Source organism: Cebus imitator, unplaced genomic scaffold, assembly GCF_001604975.1.
Source record: "Cebus imitator isolate Cc_AM_T3 unplaced genomic scaffold, Cebus_imitator-1.0 Scaffold38, whole genome shotgun sequence".
In the NCBI taxonomy this organism is placed as follows: Eukaryota; Metazoa; Chordata; class Mammalia; order Primates; family Cebidae; genus Cebus; species Cebus imitator.
The window spans coordinates 7,580,747-7,599,651 of NW_016107353.1; the positions used below are offsets into that span (position 1 = coordinate 7,580,747).

Sequence of the window (18,905 nt, forward strand, 5' to 3'; positions counted from 1 at the left end):
TATTCTGAGAAGGGGACGGCTGAGAAATAAAACTGGAGCAGGAGCTAGATATCTGAGACTTAGTACATGCTAAAAACATTTAGGGTATTGTCTTGAAAGTAATGTGTAGACCTTTAAAGAGTATAGAACCAGCTCTGAAGAACTCTAATACTACATGATAAGAACAAAACATTTCGTCCCTGGAACCTGAGCAAGGCTAAGTCTGCTTCTGGATCTAGTTAAGGATGTACAGGCATACCGCAGAGATATTGCAGGTTCAGTTCCAAATTATTGCAATAAAGTAAATATTGCAGTAAAGTAAGACACATGATATTTTTGGTTTCCTAGTGCATGTAAAAGTTACGTTTACACACTACTGTAGTATATTAAGTGTGCAATAGCATTATGCCAAAAACAATTTGCATACCTTAATGAATACTTTATTGCTAAAAATGCTAACAAAATGAGCACATACTGTTGGGAAAATGACACCAGTAGACTTGATTGATGTAGGGTTGCCACAGACCTTCAGTTTAACTCCAGTATCTTTAAGGCACAATAAAGTAAGCACAATAAAACATGATATATCTGTAGTTTTTAATATGATATAGAATAAACACAACTGGAGAGAGAAAACTGTGGCCTCAGCCTTGTAAGCGTCATTGACTAGCCAACTATATTAACCTGTACTTAGTTACACCTAGTTCCAGAGCACTTCACAAAACAGAATAAACAGTATCATAGTAATCCTATGATCATAATGGCACTACAGTTTGTAGGGAGTTTGAATTAAAACCTGACAAGCATATGATAGTGAAACATCTAGAAAGTCCTGATTAAAGATGAGTATGATTAAGCATAGGAAGTAGAGATTCACATGTAAAAAAAAAGTCATGCTGAGCGCAGTTGTGGAAATTCCTTGATGCTGTTTGTAGAGAGAAAAGTTAGTTAGTGTTAAATGTTAAGATTTCCAGTTGCTATTTGACAGCAGCAGGAATTCACTTTAAGGAGCAAAGCAAAGCAGTTGAGTAAAGGTAGCTATTAGAATATTTAGAAGTGTTTTCTATCTGAGAAGGAATTAAACTTGGAATATATGGGGTTAAATTTTAGAAATCATGATATTTGGTACATATTTAAGTTTTAAGTTGTATTGGAAATGTAAATGTTTTCAAGCCATAGAGCCATTCTAGGTGACATCAATCTGCTAATCTTTCTCCTCCCAAGTCCATACATTGAGCCAAACCATTGGCAGCTAGGCAGTTATTGAGACCAACCCTTATTCTAAACAAAGTTGAAAACCAAATAAACTACTAGGGATTCTGTCCACTGAGGTTTTGCTTCTCTTTTATCTTTCATGGCCACCTCTGAAAGGTACTAAAATACCAGAACATTTTGCATCTTTTGGGTTGGTGTATCACTAGATGTAATTTGTTTTACTCAGTTAGCTAGTCATAATGGATTCCCCATGAAGCTATAAGTATAGGTAAGCAAGAGAAAACAGGCGTAACTGTAATACCTACGTATCCGTTGGAAACTACTTAGTCTGATAATTATCATCCAATATATGCCAACTTTCCTTAAAGATGAACTGCAGCTGGATATCCTCACCTAAGGGATCGCATGTTATCTGTTTCATACTGGACAGGTTGGACCACATTGCTACCTGGTATTCCTTCGTCTTTCAGATAGCCTCTGTTAGATACTAATAGTATACCAAGAACCATTTCTCAAAACAGAAATGCTTTTCACTTTACTTGCTGATGTGAGTATAGTCTTGTTTTAGAGCTCTAAGGGTCAAGAAATGAGAGGCAGTGAATTGATTTTTCACTAGAAAAATAGATGTACTGAATAAGATTGTACTGGCAGAAAGTTGGTAGGTATACATGGAGTCTGGTTTGAGTAATGGGTGTTCTTTTCTTTTTTTTTTTTTTTTTTTTTTGAGATGGATTCTTGCTCTGTTACCCATTCTGGAGTGCAGTGGCGTGATCTTGGCTCACTGGAACCCCTGCCTCCTGGGTTCAAGCAATTCTCCCACTTTAGCTTTCCAAGTGGTTAGGAGTGGAGGCATGCACCACCATGCCCAGCTAATTTCTGTTTTGTTTTGTTTTGTTTTGTATTTTTAGTAGAGATAGGACTTCACCATGTTGGCCAGGCTGATCTCAAACTCCTGCCCTCAAGTGATCCACCCCCCTCGGCCTCCCAAAGTGCCAGGATTACAGGCATGAGCCACCATGCCCAACTTAGTAATGGATTATTTCAAAACATCAGGAAAATAAACTAATCAAAGATTAGACTTTCAAGGCATGGAACAAAAATAATCTGAACTTTGTTTTCTAATAAAATGTATCTGAAGATGCAAAAGAAGATTATTTATGTATGTATTTTGTAACAGGGTCATGCTCTATGGCTCAGGCTGGAGTATAGTGGCACAGTCACAGGTCACTGCAGCCTTAGACAGCTCTCTTCAGTAGCTGCAATTACAGGTGTGTGCTATAACACTCAGCTAATTTTTAAGTTTTTTTTCTTGAGACAGGGTCTCACTCTGGGGCCCAGGCCGGAGTGCAGTGGTATGATCATGGCTCACTGCTACCTTGACCTCCTGGGCTCAAGTGATTCTCCCACCTCAGCTTCCTGAATAGCTGGGACCATAGACACATGCCACCACACCTGGCTAATTTTTGCATTTTTTTGTCGAGATGAACTTTCGCCATGTTGCCCAGGCTAATCTCAAACTCCTGGGCTCAAGCTCTCAGTCCTCCTTGGCTTCCCAAAGTTCTGCAATGACCAATGTGAGCCACTGCACCTGGCCAAATTTTTAATTTTTTATAGAGACAGAATCTCACTATGTTGCCCAGGCTGGTCTGGAACTCCTGGTCTCAAGCAGTCCTCCCGTCTCAGCCTCCTAAAGTGTTGAGACTACAGACATGAGCCACCATGCCTGGCCTTGAAGATAATTTTTAAAAATCTATAGGCCTACTCTGCAGTTTTACCATCAGGGCTTCCCAATGATACTTTTTAGCGTCATTACCTGCAACAGACATTTTAGCGCCACTTGGTTTGCTGGGTCTCAAAGGTCAGGTGTAGAGCTTTCTCTAACGTATCCTCAATCATCCTGAGAGACCTGCTGTGAATGCTACTCAAAGTATTAGCTTTTTAGTTTACCTTATAAATGGATAAGAGCTGTATATTAAAATGTGGAATGTGCTGCTTTCAAAGTGTAAAGAGGCCAGCAAAGCTTTTTGTCTCCTTAGTAGGAAAGAGATAAGGAATATTAAATTCTCTTTGACTTCGGGAGGAATTTTATTATATTCCTGAATCCTCGGGGAACATTATTGACATGGCAAGCCTCTGTATTTTTGAGGATTTACCTATTGATTCTGTCTTACATGTGTATCTTACCAAGGCACTTCATCTATCAACTCTTCTCCTCTCCTAGTCATAATAGCTTGCTGTCATCAGAGCAGGATTAAGTAAAAGCAGTATGGAATATTGAGGCAGCCAAGGTTTCTGCAGAGCAGATCGTGACATAGAGCAAAAATTTTTTATTTCCCTAAAGCAGGACAAGTAGATGTATTCCTGTCCTTGCCTGGATAAGACAACCTGTTAACTTTTGTTCTATCTGGATTAATATGAAGGAAAAGAGCATTTGTAGGTTAAAGCTACATATCAGATACCAAGGCTGTCTTAATTTGCTCAATACGGAGACTCCATCTGGAGTGGCAACTGTAGCTGAAGTCATCTTCTAATTAAGTTTATGATAATCTGCCATCATTTTTCAAGCCTATTAATTTTTGCAGTAGCCAAACTAGTGAAAGCATTTATCAAACCTGCAATTCCCTAATCGCCAATGGTAGACTAGTCTCGCCTCTTTTTTTGAGATGCCATGTTACTGGAGAAAGGAAGCTCTGTTGGTTTTCAGCTGTCCCTTCCTATACCGTATAGGCGCTGCCTAGAATGCCAAAGTTTGGATTCCACCAATTGCTAAGAATATACATTTTAATTGTAAACCCACGAACTAGAAAAAAAAAGTAGCAAGGTCATATCTTAGCATTATCCTTAGGTGATGTTATCTGATGCTATTATCTGAGATTTAAAAAAATTTTGCTAATTTTTCATTGTGTGTAGAAATTCAATTCATTTTTTTTTAATATTGATCACATAGCCAGTGCCCTTGCTAAATTTATTTACTAACTCTTAATAGATTATCTCTAAATTATTTTGGGTTTTATACAAAACATTCATCTTCTGAGAGTAATGACAGTTATTTTTCTAATTCCTATCATTTTACATCTTCTTTTTCTTGCCTTATTGCTCTGGCTGGAACCTTTAACATTGTTGAATAGAAGTGGTAATAACAGGGATCCTTGTCATTCTCAATCTCAGATGTAAAACTTTCAACATTGCACTGTTAAATATGATGTTTGCTTTAGGACTTACATAGATACCCTTTAGGAGAAAAGGGAAGTTGCCTTCTGTTCCTCATGTGCTCAGAGATTTTATCATGAATGGATAATGAGTTTTATCAAGTGCTTTTAGTAAGTCTTTTACAATTATCATATTTTTATATTTGTTCTTTCAGTGCAGTAAATTAGATTGATTCATTCTTAAATGTCAGATCCACTTGCATGTGTAGAATAACTGCATTCCAAGTTGATTATGATATGGTATCCTGTTTGTATAACTCTGGGTTAGATTTGCTAATATTTTGTATAGATTTTTTTGTATCTATGTTCACAAGAGAGATTGGTTGATACTTTTTCTTTCTTGTAAGATACTTTTCAGGTCCTGATGTCAAGGTTGTTATAGCCTCATAAAATAAGAAGTAGTCCCTCTTTTTTGTATCATCTGAAAAAATTTGTGTAAAATTGGTATTTTCTAATTCCCTTCTTTAAATAATAAATTCACCAATGAAGCACTCAGAGCCTGGAATTTTCTTTATTAGGTAGATTTTAAAATATGGATTCAATTTCTGTAATAGATTAAAGATGATATAATTTTCTTTTTCTTCATGGGTTCATTTTGACAGATTGTGGAGTTATTTTGTAGAGGTATGTTATCTATTTTATGAGAGAGATTCTTCATTGCATTTTATCAAGTGGGGCACAATTTTAATTTGCTCCATTCCTCATAATGTTCACTTTAATATCTAGTTTAAGGTGGTATCTACCAGGCTTCTCTAATATAAAGTTACCCTTATAATTTAAAAAGTATTTTGTGGGAGATATTGTGTAACTATGTACATATCCTATTCCTCAAAAAATTTTTCATTTATTCATATACTTATTTGTATCTTCATGACCTCATGGCTTTCATTTCTTCAATGAGCAATAATCAGTTACTGTAATTATTTATTTTGAGCTCAAACTATTAGTGGTCAGTGGGAGGACCATCAAGCTGACTTCTTTGCCCTTTTGACATATCCCCATCAGTCTTTGAATATCTCCTCACTTTCAGTACACAGATTTTTCTAGGCTCCTCAGGTACTTTGCCTGGCCCCACCCTGGAATTAGCCATTTCTTCAAAGAGTCCTAGTTCCTTTTAGTGGATGATAGATTTAGAAGCCAAGACCCAGGCACTTGGTGGACTCACTGCTATTTAAGTGGTAGTGTTCACAAATCTTCTCAGCAAAGCTAGGATATTTATGTATGGATGTATGTGCAAATATATGCACATTTGTACTGTATTTACTTCTATCTATGTATTTTTAAACTATGAGTTCACATGTATTGTCCAATCCCAATCCAACATCACAGAATTTGTTTTAGTGTTTTCCTTTTCCATATTTGTAAAATTCCCTTTTCCATCGGTAAGAGACCTGGCTGCCGTTAACCTTAATATATTGATTATTTGATCAGTATGCACACATGTCCTCCTGACTCTCTGCACCCATGACCGCTTCACTCTGTTTAGGTTCTGATATCTCATACTGTCCTTCCTACTTGTGGGTGTCCTCATGACCATCCGTGTGTTGGCTCTGATACCCAAGGTCAACTTGCCCCATATTGGATGCCCTTATGGTCCTATCTAGGCCCTGACCTTTTGCTTGAGTTTTAGCACCATGGTCCAGGACTCCCCCTTTCTCCACATAGTTGCCTTCTTCACCCCACTTTGCCACACTCCAGGCCACTCTCGCACTGGACACCTGTCCATCCTGCTTAGGCTGAAGTTTTCTGATAGGCCACCTGTCTGTGCACATGCACACCTTACCTGCTCATGCTCTGATATCCTTCACCAGATACCCCTGTGTGTGGCACCCTCCTCACCCTCCTGGGTTTTCACAACTCACCCCAGTCACCTGGATTTATGGCTCTGATGCAGTTGCTCTCCTTCCTCAGTGTGAAAACACTCTTTATCTTGCTTGGGCTCTGTTGCCCCAGGCCAGGCTGCTCTCCCATGGGGAGCTTCCTTATCCTTCCAAGGCTCTGACTCCCCTCAATGGGCCTTCCTCACCTGCTTGGGCTTCAGCATGCTCTGTAGGACTGCCCCCATGTTTGCATGCTCTCTTTACCCTACTTTACACCTCAGTCTGGCCACTTTCTGAATTGAAGACCCTTCTCACCTGCCCTTGGGTTTTGACACTATGTGCTTGACTGACTCCACTCCTTAGTATGGACATGGACACTCTTCTGTCATCTCACTGGGGCCCAGGCCCCAAGACAGCAAACTGGGCCAGAAATCTTCCCATTTGGGCTCTGACATGTGGCTCTGGACCACTGCGGCTTCCTTTTCCAACATCAGTGTAGCCTTCTGCCTTCCTCTGCCCCACTCAGTGGCTTTGGGGCTGAAATTTTCAGAAAGAGAAGAAGAAAGGGGAAATTGCTGTCTTTTTAATGTCGGTGGGATTTAAAATGATGTCCTCTTTTTATTCCCAGTATTAATAGTTTATATAATCTCTCTTTTTTTCCAGACTAATCTCTTCTAGTAGTTTATCAATTTTATTCATGTTTTCAGTGAATTTTATTTTGATGTTTTCCGTTATATGGTTGGTTTTTAATCTCTGCTCTTTATTATTTCATTTCTTCTACTTTCTTTGGATTTAATTTGCTATTTTTGTTTACTTCTTGAAGTAGGATCTTCTTAGACCATTGTTTTTCAGCCTCCTACTCCCCCTAATATTATATGCTCAGACCTATAAATTTCCTTCTAAGCACAGATTAGCCACATTCTACAAGTACTTGGGTAAATTATTTTCATTATCATTGTCTTCAGGGTATTTCTAATTTATATTGTGATTTATTCTTTGATCCATGGATTATTTTGAAATATATTTTAGTCTCTAGCTATTTTTGTCTAGATTTCTATGTATTTTCTAGTTATATGTTTGTTTCAGATTTCTAGCTTAATTCTGTAATGGTCATGTTACCAGTGGATAGTCTTGACTACGAGTCCCCCAGATTCTTGGCGTTTTGAACAAATAATTATACAAAATGCACAAACAAAGCAACGAAATAATGAAGCAACAAAAACATGGATTTATTGAAATGAAAGTACACTCCACAGAGCAGCCCAAGAGCACTGGCTACAGAATTTTCTGGAGTTTAAATACCCTCTAGAGGTTTCCCATTGGTTACTTGGTTACATCCTATGTAAATGAAGAACTGGATTGTAATCAGTCTGATTGGTGGAGGAGGTGACCAATCAGAGGCTGAAGTGAAGTTACAGAGTTACACATGAAGGCTTGGCCCCTCACCAGTCTGATTGTGGAGAGAGCCAGTCAGAGGTACTTCCCATTTTTCATCTGCCACACAGTGCAAAGGGAGAGCCTCCGATCCTTTTGTTACTTGGGTGTGGAGAGGTGGGGTTTTCCTTTTGATTCATTTCTAGGAAGTCAGCGTGGCCTTAGCTTCCCTGCCTTTAGAATTTACTCTCCTGCCTCATTTAGAAAATATCCTCTTCCTGCTTCCAATTTGTGAAATGTATTGAATTAACTTAACTTATTGCCCAGCATGTAATCAGTTGTGGTAGATTTCCACAGGCACTTGAAAAAAAAATGAATTCTGCAGTTGTTGAATATACACCATTTTTTTAGAGCTGCGATTCTCACCACTGTTGTGAAAGCTAAGAACCACAGGTCATATTCCGTGTGTGCACACATGCTATTTTTTCTACAGTAAGAAAATACTTCATCTTGTTTTGTAGGTACTATGCAATATGCAGATGGTAAATTAAAATGCTTAAAATATATCCATGCGTAAATCCTTTTATAGATATATGATTTATATAAAAATAGAGGCATAAAATTAGGTAGTAAAGCAAGAACTAAAGTAATGGGAGGGCATCATCATGTGGTGTCTGATAGTTCTACTAGAAATTTCTTCTTAAGGTTGTTTACAGTGTAATTTAATAATATAAGTTTTGTTAGTTTATAAAACAATTATTTTAAAAAATTTTCACATCAATTATATTTGAGCCAGCTCTTAGTACACTATGTAGAATAAAAAGAGATTGCAAACATTTAAAAAGGAGGGATCTTCATAACTATTTTTTAATGAAATGTTTATTCCACCTACATTTGTGTGTTCTTCACTTTAAAAAATAAAATGCAAAAATAAAGTGAAAAGTAAAGATAAAAGTGTGGCATTACTATTTTCAAAACTTGGAGGATATGGTGTGGCTAAAATAAATTATATATATTCACAGCTTTAATGTTGTTTCTCTCAAATCTGGAAAACAGTAGTGAAGTCTACCCATTGAACCTACTTAACATCTTTAAATATCACAGGCCCATTTTTGTGTAACTTGTGCCTTGGTCTCTGGAGCAAGAGTTACACTGAATCTAAACTAGCACCAGATGCCTGGTGTTCAGCTGTGAAAATACACTAGTTGGCCCACTGCTAGGCAGGGGCCTAATATAAAAAAGCAAGCCAAAGGAAATAAGGCATAACATTATTACCAGAAATTACACTGTGCTGGCGTATCAAAAGGAAGCCCAGAAAAGGATTATTATATTGAGGGAAAAAAATAACCACAAAGAGAAAAAAAAAAATACTCTAATCCAGAAAACAGACCTGGCACAGTGCCTTATGCCTATAATTCCAACACCTTGGGGCACCAAGGCAGGCAGATTGCTTGAACCCAGGAGTTCAGGATCAGCCTGGGCAACCCTGTCTCTACAAACAGTTTTAGAATTAGCCAGGCATGGTGGCACATGCCTATCGTTCCAGTTACTTAGGAGGCTGAGGAGGGAGGATCGCTTGAACCTGGGAGGTCAAGACTACAATGAGCCATGATTGCACCATTACATTCCTACCTGGATAACAGAGTGACACCATGTCTCCAAAAAGAAAAGAAAAGAAAAGAAAACTGAGATGGAATTGCCAAATTAAAGGATGGGGAAGGCAAAAACTGGATCATATTCATTTTGTAACCAATATTCTTTCTCTTTCATCCTCCCTCCTGGATCCTACATTGTTTAGGCGTCTACTCTTTTCCATATAGATATGAACAGTGAAGCTGGCCCCTCCCCAGCTTCAAATTTTGACGGCTTCTGATTAATTTCAGCCAATTATGGTCATCCCATTTCTTCTACCAGTGATGGGTTTAGGAATAGACATGTGATCCAGTTCTGTGCAGTGAGATCCGTGAGGCACTATGCTCAAGACTTCTAGGAAAGATCACCTCTCTTCTAAGAAAAAAGGCAGGCTGGGCACGGTGGCTCATGCCTGTAATCCCAGTACTCTGGGAGGCTGAGGCAGGGGGATCACCTGAGGTCAGGAGATTTTGACCAGCCTGGCCAACATGGTGAAATCCCATCTCTACTAAAAAATACAAAAAATGAGCCAGGCGTGGTGGTGGGCACCTGTAATCCCAGCTACTCAGGAGGCTGAGGCAGGAGAATTGCTTGAACCCCCGAGGTGGAGGTTACAGTGAGCCAAGATCGCACCACTGCACTCCAGCCTGGACAACAGAGTGAGACTCCATCTCAAAAAAAAAAAAAATGGTAAAGGAGTATGTGGTGTGTTGACTCCCAAAACCACTTACATTGAAAAATGTTTAATTGGCTTCATGTTACAGTATTTAGGTATTACCCTTTAATTCAATGGCTAATGAAACGCACTTTTAAAGGAGTAGAGGATGTCAGTTGAATGACTAATAAACTATATCCCTTGGGAATATATTTGGAAACAGAAAATCCAACTTTTTTTTTTTTCTTTAACAAATAGGGATTTGTCTCGGGCATCAAGTTTGGAGGTAGCTACTTAGTGATGTTTCAGGTACCTGGGCTTTTCATTTTCCTGCTTCTGCCTTCCTAGCTTTCATTCTTATGCTTGTCACTGGATGGTCACAAGGTAGCTGCTACTCCTCCAAACAGGAGGCAGGGGAAAGACAAAGGGACAAAGGGACTTGCCGGTAGAGTCTGCCTGCTTTTATCAGGAAAACAAAACTTTCCTGGAAAGTCCACTCTGAAATCTGCGCAGATCTCATTGGGCACTCCTAATTAGAATGCTGCTTAGGAGAGAAAGAGGTTATGGATGGAGTCAAGTCAGTCTGCCAGCAGTGCTAGCCACACATACTCACCTGCCCCACATAAATGGATCAAGCTAATTAACTGCTTAAAACCACTTGTCTTTTTACCATTCTGGAATTCCGTGGGTTTTTTTGGCTACGACTTGCAACATGTCTAATCTGTCTTCTCGAATTTAACTTCAACTATATTAATTCCGTCACTTTTTTAGTTTTTGCTTATGTTATAAACTAAAGTTAGTACAGCCGGCCCTCCATGTCTGTGGGTTCTGCATCTGTGAATTCAACCAACCTCAGATGGAAAATATTTTTAAAAAAAATGGATGGTTGCATCTGTACTCAACATGTGCAGACTTTTTCTTATTATTCCCTGAACAGTACAGTTTAACAACATTTACATAGTGTTCACGTTGTGTTAGATATTATAAGTAATATAGAGATGATTTACAGTATGTGAGAGGATGTACTTAGGTTATATGTAAATACTATACCATTTTATAATAGGTACTTGAGCATTTTTGGATTTTGCTATTTGAGAGGGAATGATGGAGTTAGGACCAGTTCCCCACATATACTGAGAGATGACTCCGTGGTTAGACCATTAGACTCACTAAGACATTGTTTTTCTTTTTTTCCAAAATTAGGGCCTCTGAGCAAACATGTAAATTTGTGCTAAGTTTGTGCAAATTATTGTTTTTCATTTGAACTAAGCATTGTGGTTATTTTTAAATGAGGCTTATAGTTCTTATGTACCTTTTTATCTTAGGAAGAACAGAGGAACTATTGAATATTTGAACTGAACTCCATAACAATGATAATACAAACTACTGTTTCTAGGGTCCCTTTTGAGAAAAGAGATGCCCAGTTCATTAAAAGAAAAAAAAAAAAGAGCAGTGTTTAAATTTAATGTTTAGTATTGCATTCAGGATTTACCTACAAAGACTTAGGTGTTCTTAAATTATGTACTGGACTCTATTTCCTTATTTCCCTCCTGCCCCTAACTCTGTCCTTTTTCACAGATATGTTTATTCTCAATCACTGAGATAAATCATTGAGGTAAAAATTAAAAGGATAATTTAAGAGTGAAAGAAAATGTGGTTTCACATGTAATGCTAGAGGTGGAAATGCCTACTATAAACAAGACAGAGTCATACTTTACAAAGAATACAGCCACAGATGTAGAGTGGGATAGAGTGCCCTTATAATGGAGACGAGGCAGAACACAGCCTCCAATCTTTGCTGGTTGATGGATGTTAGCAAACAGGGATTGGGTCTGATTCACAGTGCACCTCATTTTAGGATTCTGGATCCAGGACCAATGTAGAAAAACGTTTCTGACACTGCTAGCTGTATGCTAGTTTAAGTTCATCTCAGTAACTGAAGAACATAGATGAGTTCTTGTTGAACATAGGTGAAGATCAAACAGGTTTTATGTTTGTTTTTCCCAACCGCATTTGTATTGCTTTGACCCTAGGGTGGCCACAGATCACAGGGTAATAGATGAAATATGTATACATCAGGATTGTTTTGAGAGAGACAAATAAATAAGCTATTTAGCTAATACTTATTACTCTTCATTTTTATGGCATATAACAGGATCTTTCTTCATATATGACTTATATTTTTCCTAATCTCATTATGCAGGAGGAGAGGAATGGGAAACCAGATTATTTTATTTGTGCCTCTGAACTAGGGAAAAAGAAAAGTCATTAGTAAATCTAATAGTTATGTTGCCATCAGTTTTTTAATCCAGTTTTCAAAAGTTACTTACAATTATTGTAGACTGTACTGCGTGTTGAGGCTAATTGGAAACAGTGACCAGATTCTTAATCATTATCAGGAAACTGCATTCAGAGAATGAGAAGAACACCCCCGCTGGATGAATTGCAGCCACCACCATATCAGGATGACAGTGGTTCTCCCCATCTGTCATGTACACCCTCAGAAATTGGGGACAGTAAATGTGAATTTTCCCACTGCAGCAACAGTCCAAGATGCTCATATAACAAGTGCCCAAGTGAAGGAAGCACAGGTCATGAAATAGAAAGTTATCATAATAAAGGATATGAAGAAGATGTTCCAAGTGACAGCACTGCAGTCCTGAGCCCTGAAGTAAGTAAAAGCACATAGAAGTTTGAAAATAAGTGTTATTTGGAGGATAATAATCCTGTGCTTCTCCTCTTGGTAAGAAGAATTGATTTTATCACTATCTTGTTCCTTTGTGACTTATGGTACTAGTATCCATTTTTAATCTGATCTTTATCCAACAAACTTATCAGGTATGTCCCAGCTAGTCTTCAACTGCCCCCACTCTCCAACCCCAAGCCCCACCACCAAAGGAGGATGGGTACTTAAGATGTTTTTTTTTAAAAAAAAAAAAAAACACTTTATATAAAACATTCTAGAATAATTTACCTACTTATTTCATCTTGAGGTTACTATTTGTATTATTTTTATTTTATTTTGGATTTTTTTTGCTCTTGAGAAGTTACTCAGTGTTTCACAAATCTTTCAAAATAAACTTACTGTATTTTTTATCATAGAAAATACAAAGAATAAATGATGATCAGCTTTACTAATGAAATTTGAATCCATGACTTCATGTTGTTTGGTTGAGTTTTAAGTTTACTTACTGTTTTGGAGCAAAAATGTGGAAGTGACAACAAAGATAATTTTGTGGCAGTTTTGAAGTATTATATTTGAAAAAGAATTTGTTTTAATGTTTATATCATGATGAAAACTATAAAGGTAATCTAGAGGTTTTACAAATTAGTATTTGTTTTTAGATTTACTTTCAAGTTTTTTTGTTTTTGTTTTGAGACAGAATCTCGTTCTGTCACAGCTCACTGCAGCTTCCTCCCACCTCAGCTTCCCAAGTAGCTGAGACTACAGGTGTGCACCACCATACCCACATATTTAAAAAATTTTTTTTGTAGAGACAAAGTCTCACTGTGTTGCCCAGGCTAGTCTCAAATTCCTGGGCTCAAGCAGTCCTGCTTCCTGAGCCTCTCAAAGTGCTGGGTTTATAGGCATAAGCCTCTGCACCCAGCCTACTTAAAAGTTTTAGATTGCAAATTCTTGCAAGTTTTTACAGCTTTTTTTTCCAGACAACATTCAGTAATACTGAAATATGTCTGTATTCTCACCAGATGAATTTTCAGATCTGCTGCCAAAATTAAATAATAGATATAGTTTCCTAAGACCCAGAGCAATTAAGCTATGGATAGAATTTTCTTAATTTAAGTTTTTCTTCTATAATTGCTAAAAATACTTTGTATCTGTTACTGCTTTTTTAGTATTTCTAGTATTACAGTATCTGACCCAGAAGAAAATTGTATATTGATACAGTTTAATATATCATTATTTTATGATTTTCCATGATGGATGTTTCTTTATGTTCCATGACCTAAATAAATTTGAAAGAGCCATTTTGTAGCTTTGTAAACTGTGTATATATAGCCTACAAGTTAACAGTGAAGCCTGGACTGTAGGATTAACAACAACAATAATACCTGTCACCACTTTTATCAGGAATTTTGCTATGAGCTTTATGTAGTCTGCTCATTTAATTCTAACAGCCACATCTTTAGTAAGTTATTATTTCCATTTTATAAATGAAAACATTAAAAGTCAGCGAGCTAAACAATTTGACCAAGTACAAGAAGCTCTTACATAGTGGGACTATAGTTCAAACCCAGTTCTGTCTGGCTGCCAAAACAGTGCTCTTAACAACTATATTATATTGAGTTTTTTGATCTAAAATGTTGTATGAGAAATTACTTTGGTTCAGTGGTACCCTCCAAACATCACCAGGAAAACTCTCTCAGAGGACTAAAAGACCAAAGTAAGATGTTCAAATTATGTGTATGTGTGAGAGTGTGTGTGTGTGTGTGTGTGTGAGAGAGAGAGAGTATGTGTGTGTGTATGTGTGTGTGAGAGAGAGAGAGAAAGAGAGTGTGTGTGTGTGTGTGTGTGTGTGTTTTACATACAAAGCAAGAAGTAAGAGGAGCTAGATGAAATCAGTTAACACACGTAGGGATAAGCTGCAAGTGTGTAGAGGTAGCAAGACCACACCATGTGAGTCGTGGTTTATGCAGTGCCCATACATCCTGTCTACTGTCTCTTTTCCATCATCATTCCTATTTATGATGTAACAAGGACCAGAGTTGAGATTTGAACGAGGGTACCAAGAGCTGACAGCACACACTTGTTTGTGGGAGAGATATAGTTATACTGTACACCTGGCCACCACTGAAACTTGTCAGTTAGCCTACTAGGCAGTTGTAGGTTTTATATGCATTTCTTAAGTAGAGCACATGGATGACAGAGCTGTCAGTATAGAGGCTACATGATCATGGCTTGTGTGTTTCATCCCTTTATAGGTAACACTAATTTGATTTATCATATTTTCTATCCGTCTATCTTTGGCATATGTTGTAAGTTGTTAACTATTTATATTTAATATCTTACGAATTCTGCCTGTGTCTCACAAGCTGCTTCTTTGCTCACTATCTATAGTTAACACATACTGTGAGTTTTGCCCATATTTCAGAAGCTGCTTACTTGCTATCTGTAACCACTTCTCTGGAATTTCCTCCATCCTGCTTATTTTTATGTCTTCTGTAACAGCACTGAATATACTCAAACAGTATAGCAAATGCACATTACATAAATATTTAGATATGAATGCTTATAGCCTATGCTAATATAAAATTTACTTTTGTGTTTTTTCAAGTTTATTTTACGTCCTTGTAATAGATATTATATGTGAGATAGAAAAGTCTCACTTTTCTCTTGGTTTAATCCAGGCTGTAGCTGTCTTAGAGCCTATCCACATACATGATTAAACTGAGAGAGAAGAGAAGGTTCAGAAGAATTCCATGGGAAGGAGTTTATAAACACTTTTGATGACCTGTTGCTATCTAAAGGTCTTTTAAAACTGATCCAGATGCCTTGAAAGGAAGGACTATTGCTTATTGCCTATTTTCAGAATGCAAATAATATCTTTTATCTGTAAAGGTTCTACCATTTCAACACTGGGTTTCACAAGAATTGTTGGAATGTTTGAAAAAAAAAAAGAAAAAACAATGAGGGAAATATCAAGAGAAACAAAATTCAAAAATAGCTGTCTGGGACCTGATAAACATTTTTATTGCCTGAAAGTCCTAGCTGTCATGATACTGTTTTAGAAAATATTTAATTGCAATACCAAAGCTGTATAACTAATAATCTTTAGTGACCAATTATGAAGTAGTATACATTAAAACATTTTGCTCTAAATTGTAAATTTTTTTAACAGAATAAGAATATGTTTGTTTTAATTTTCTCATACTACATTAAAAACTGAATTCTCCTATGGGAATTTATTCCTTCTCTGCAAGTATTGTTCTTCTGTTGTTTTTCTTTCCTCCCATACATTATACCAACTAGCATGTAAGATTTATAAGACCAAGGACTAACTGGGCATGGTGGCTCACACCTGTAATCCCAGCACTTTGGGAAGATGGAGGCAGGAGGATTGCTTGAGTCCAAGAGTTTGAGAGCAGCCTGGGCAACATAGCAAGACCTTGTCTCTACTAAAAATAAAAAAAATTATCCAAGTGTGGTGGTATGTGCCTGTGATCCCAGCTACTCAGGAAGCTGAAGCAGGAGGATCACTTGAGCACAGGAGGTCAAGGCTGCAGTGAGCCGTGATTGTGCCACTGTATTCCAGCCTGGTTGACAAAGCAAGACCCTGTGTCGGGAAAAAAAAAATAGGGACTCAAGTTGGTTCTCTTTGCAGAAAGTAGCACTCTCCTGACCTAAAATAGGCCCTGGCACATAGTAGGTACGATAGTTACAGTACATATTAAGCTGCCACAACAAAAAGACCCCTCAGCGCCCGCTAAATACAATGGCTGAAGAACACAGAAACTTACTTCTCTTTTGTTTAACAACAGTCCAGGGCGAGCAGGGAGCTTTACTCTATGAGATTATTCAGGGACCCAGTTCCTTCTCTTCTGTTGCTCTGCCTTCCCCTAGGGTACTGTCCTAGTCTACATGGTCTGAACTGACCCACACATCCTGTTTGTATATCTGCTTGTGGAAGAGTGAGACAAGAGAGTGGAGGGCAAGTAATTTCTTACATAAATCTGATCTGGATGTTTCACACATAAATTATGTTTGTCTCCTATTGGCCAAAGCTGAGTCGTGTAGTCATCTGAACTATAATAGAGGTACTGAAGTATAGTCTCTTGTGGATAGTGTTTTGTTTTAGACAGAGTCTCACTGTCATTGGGGCCAGAATGCACTGGCACTATATTGGCTCACTAAGACCTCTGCCTCCCTGGCTCAAGCGATTCTCCTGCCTCATCCACCTGAGTAGCTGGGACTACAGGCACCCATGCCCAGTTAATTTTTGTATTTTTAGTAGAGATGGGGTTTCACCATATTGGCCAGGCTAGTCTTGAACTCCTGACCTCAAGTGATCTGCCTGCCTTGGCTTCCCAAATCTTGTAGGTAGTGTCTCTAGCTAACACTCAGGAAGGTTTTGTTTGTTTGTTTTTAGTAAATGGAAGAAGAGAAGACTGAGATTCAGTAGTATTCAGTGCTACTCAAACTTGAGAAGATTTAAAAAATTTATTAAGTTGGTCTACATTTTGAAGTGAGAATTATTTAAGATTTATTAAAATACTTAAAGAGGCAAAGTGGTGTAGTTGAAAGGTCAGAGACCTAGGTTTGACATTGTCAGTAACTAGTTAAAATTCCTATTATATTCTAGATAGATAGACTGGCAGGAATTTGAGACAATTATAGGAAAAATGGTTATATTACTTTTAATTTCATAATTAAATGCATGATTTCAGCCTTTCTTGGACTTTTATAATGTGTATTCTGCCATTTTCAATAGTCATTAATGTTAGAAAATAATGTGTTTTTAATTTTGGTTAGAAATTGACGTAAACCTGTGTTATGTAGAATAAATATTTGACTGCTAACATTTTGAGGCCTTTTATTTATACTTTCATATTTCACATTTCCATTGATTTAAGTCTAAATATCTTTATATTTTATTACAGATGGGGGTGTTTTAGAACAAATTCTGAAAATGGAACCAAATTTTTCAATAGCATTATACTTTTATTTATGTTTCCTTTCTTTGCAGCCTGTTACTGTGCTGTCAATGGCATTGTTTATAAAACTGAAAGTAAAATGTAGTTTTTTTCTACAAAAGGAGCAGGTATACCCACTTAAGGATATATTTTAAATTCTCATTTATAAAATCATACACTTTCTCAAAATTGTGATGGTGAATATTAAATTCTAAATGTGTCTTTATTATCATAAGTTTTAAATTTCACTTACTGCTTATACTAATCTGGCCCTATAGGGTAGCTTTTGGCTGTAGTGGACTGTTAATTATTATCGTATTACTTTCTTAGTGGCAGCATTGCTTTCACATCATCCTCTTAAAGAAATACCAAGTATTTATTTACATCCTAGGTTAAATAATTGAGTTAAAACTCTAACATTTAAATTTTCTTTTCTTAGGATATGTCAGCTCAGGGATCATCTTCACAGCTTCCTAAACCTTTTGATCCTGAGCCAGAAGCTAAATATGGCACACTGGATGTGACTTTTGACTATGACTCACAAGAACAGAAGCTTCTGGTAACAGTGACAGCTGTCACAGACATCCCAACATATAACAGGACAGGTGGCAACTCATGGCAAGTACACCTTGTTCTTCTACCTATAAAGAAACAGAGAGCAAAAACCAGCATCCAGAGAGGACCATGCCCTGTCTTCACAGAAACATTTAAATTTAATCATGTTGAATCTGAGATGATTGGAAATTATGCAGTTCGGTTTAGACTGTATGGTGTACATCGCATGAAAAAAGAAAAGATTGTGGGGGAAAAGATTTTTTATTTAACAAAATTGAATCTTCAAGGGAAAATGTCATTGCCTGTGATATTGGAACCTTCTTACAATCATTCTGTGAGTATCTCATCAAATGGCCTGAATAGAATTTATGTTCATGGTTTATAGTATGCACAATTTTTAAAATCTTTAATCAACCCAACAAGTTTGTCAGTCTATTTTTTTACTTAGTAATCATGCCTTTACAAAAATTTCTAAGTCCTGGTTAGATAGATATACTTTTTCTTACCTATAAAAGTTACCCTTGAAGATAATTTGTGATTTGTATTTTTTATTTTATCATTCACAGAGTTTTGGCACAGGGTTTTACATTTTTGTTGTTGTTGTTGAACATTTATTAAATATTTGATTATGAAGTCATCCAAACCCCTTATAGTATTTTTTTTTTCCAGGTTAAAAGTAGGTGATAGATACATTTAGAAGAATCAGCCCCATATTTTATTTACTGTATTGCAGAAAGGATTTGCTCTTACGGAATATGCAGTGCTACGTAGGTCATGACTGGATATATTTCCAGAAGTTTTGTGAAATTATTTTAA

The 18,905-nt window shown here is 37.1% G+C and overlaps 1 protein-coding gene across 6 annotated transcripts in view; it reads left to right on the top strand.

Annotated features, from left to right (window-relative positions):
- SYT14 (synaptotagmin 14) overlaps positions 1–18,905 on the top strand; it is a 185,203-nt gene that overhangs the window by 121,167 nt on the left and 45,131 nt on the right. For all 6 annotated transcript variants that reach the window (XM_037737399.1, XM_017525572.2, XM_017525574.2 and 3 more), the window contains 2 exons: positions 12,284–12,555; positions 17,974–18,423. In XM_037737399.1, coding sequence (XP_037593327.1) covers positions 12,284–12,555; positions 17,974–18,423 — 722 coding nt within the window. The remainder of the gene's footprint in view (positions 1–12,283; positions 12,556–17,973; positions 18,424–18,905) is intronic.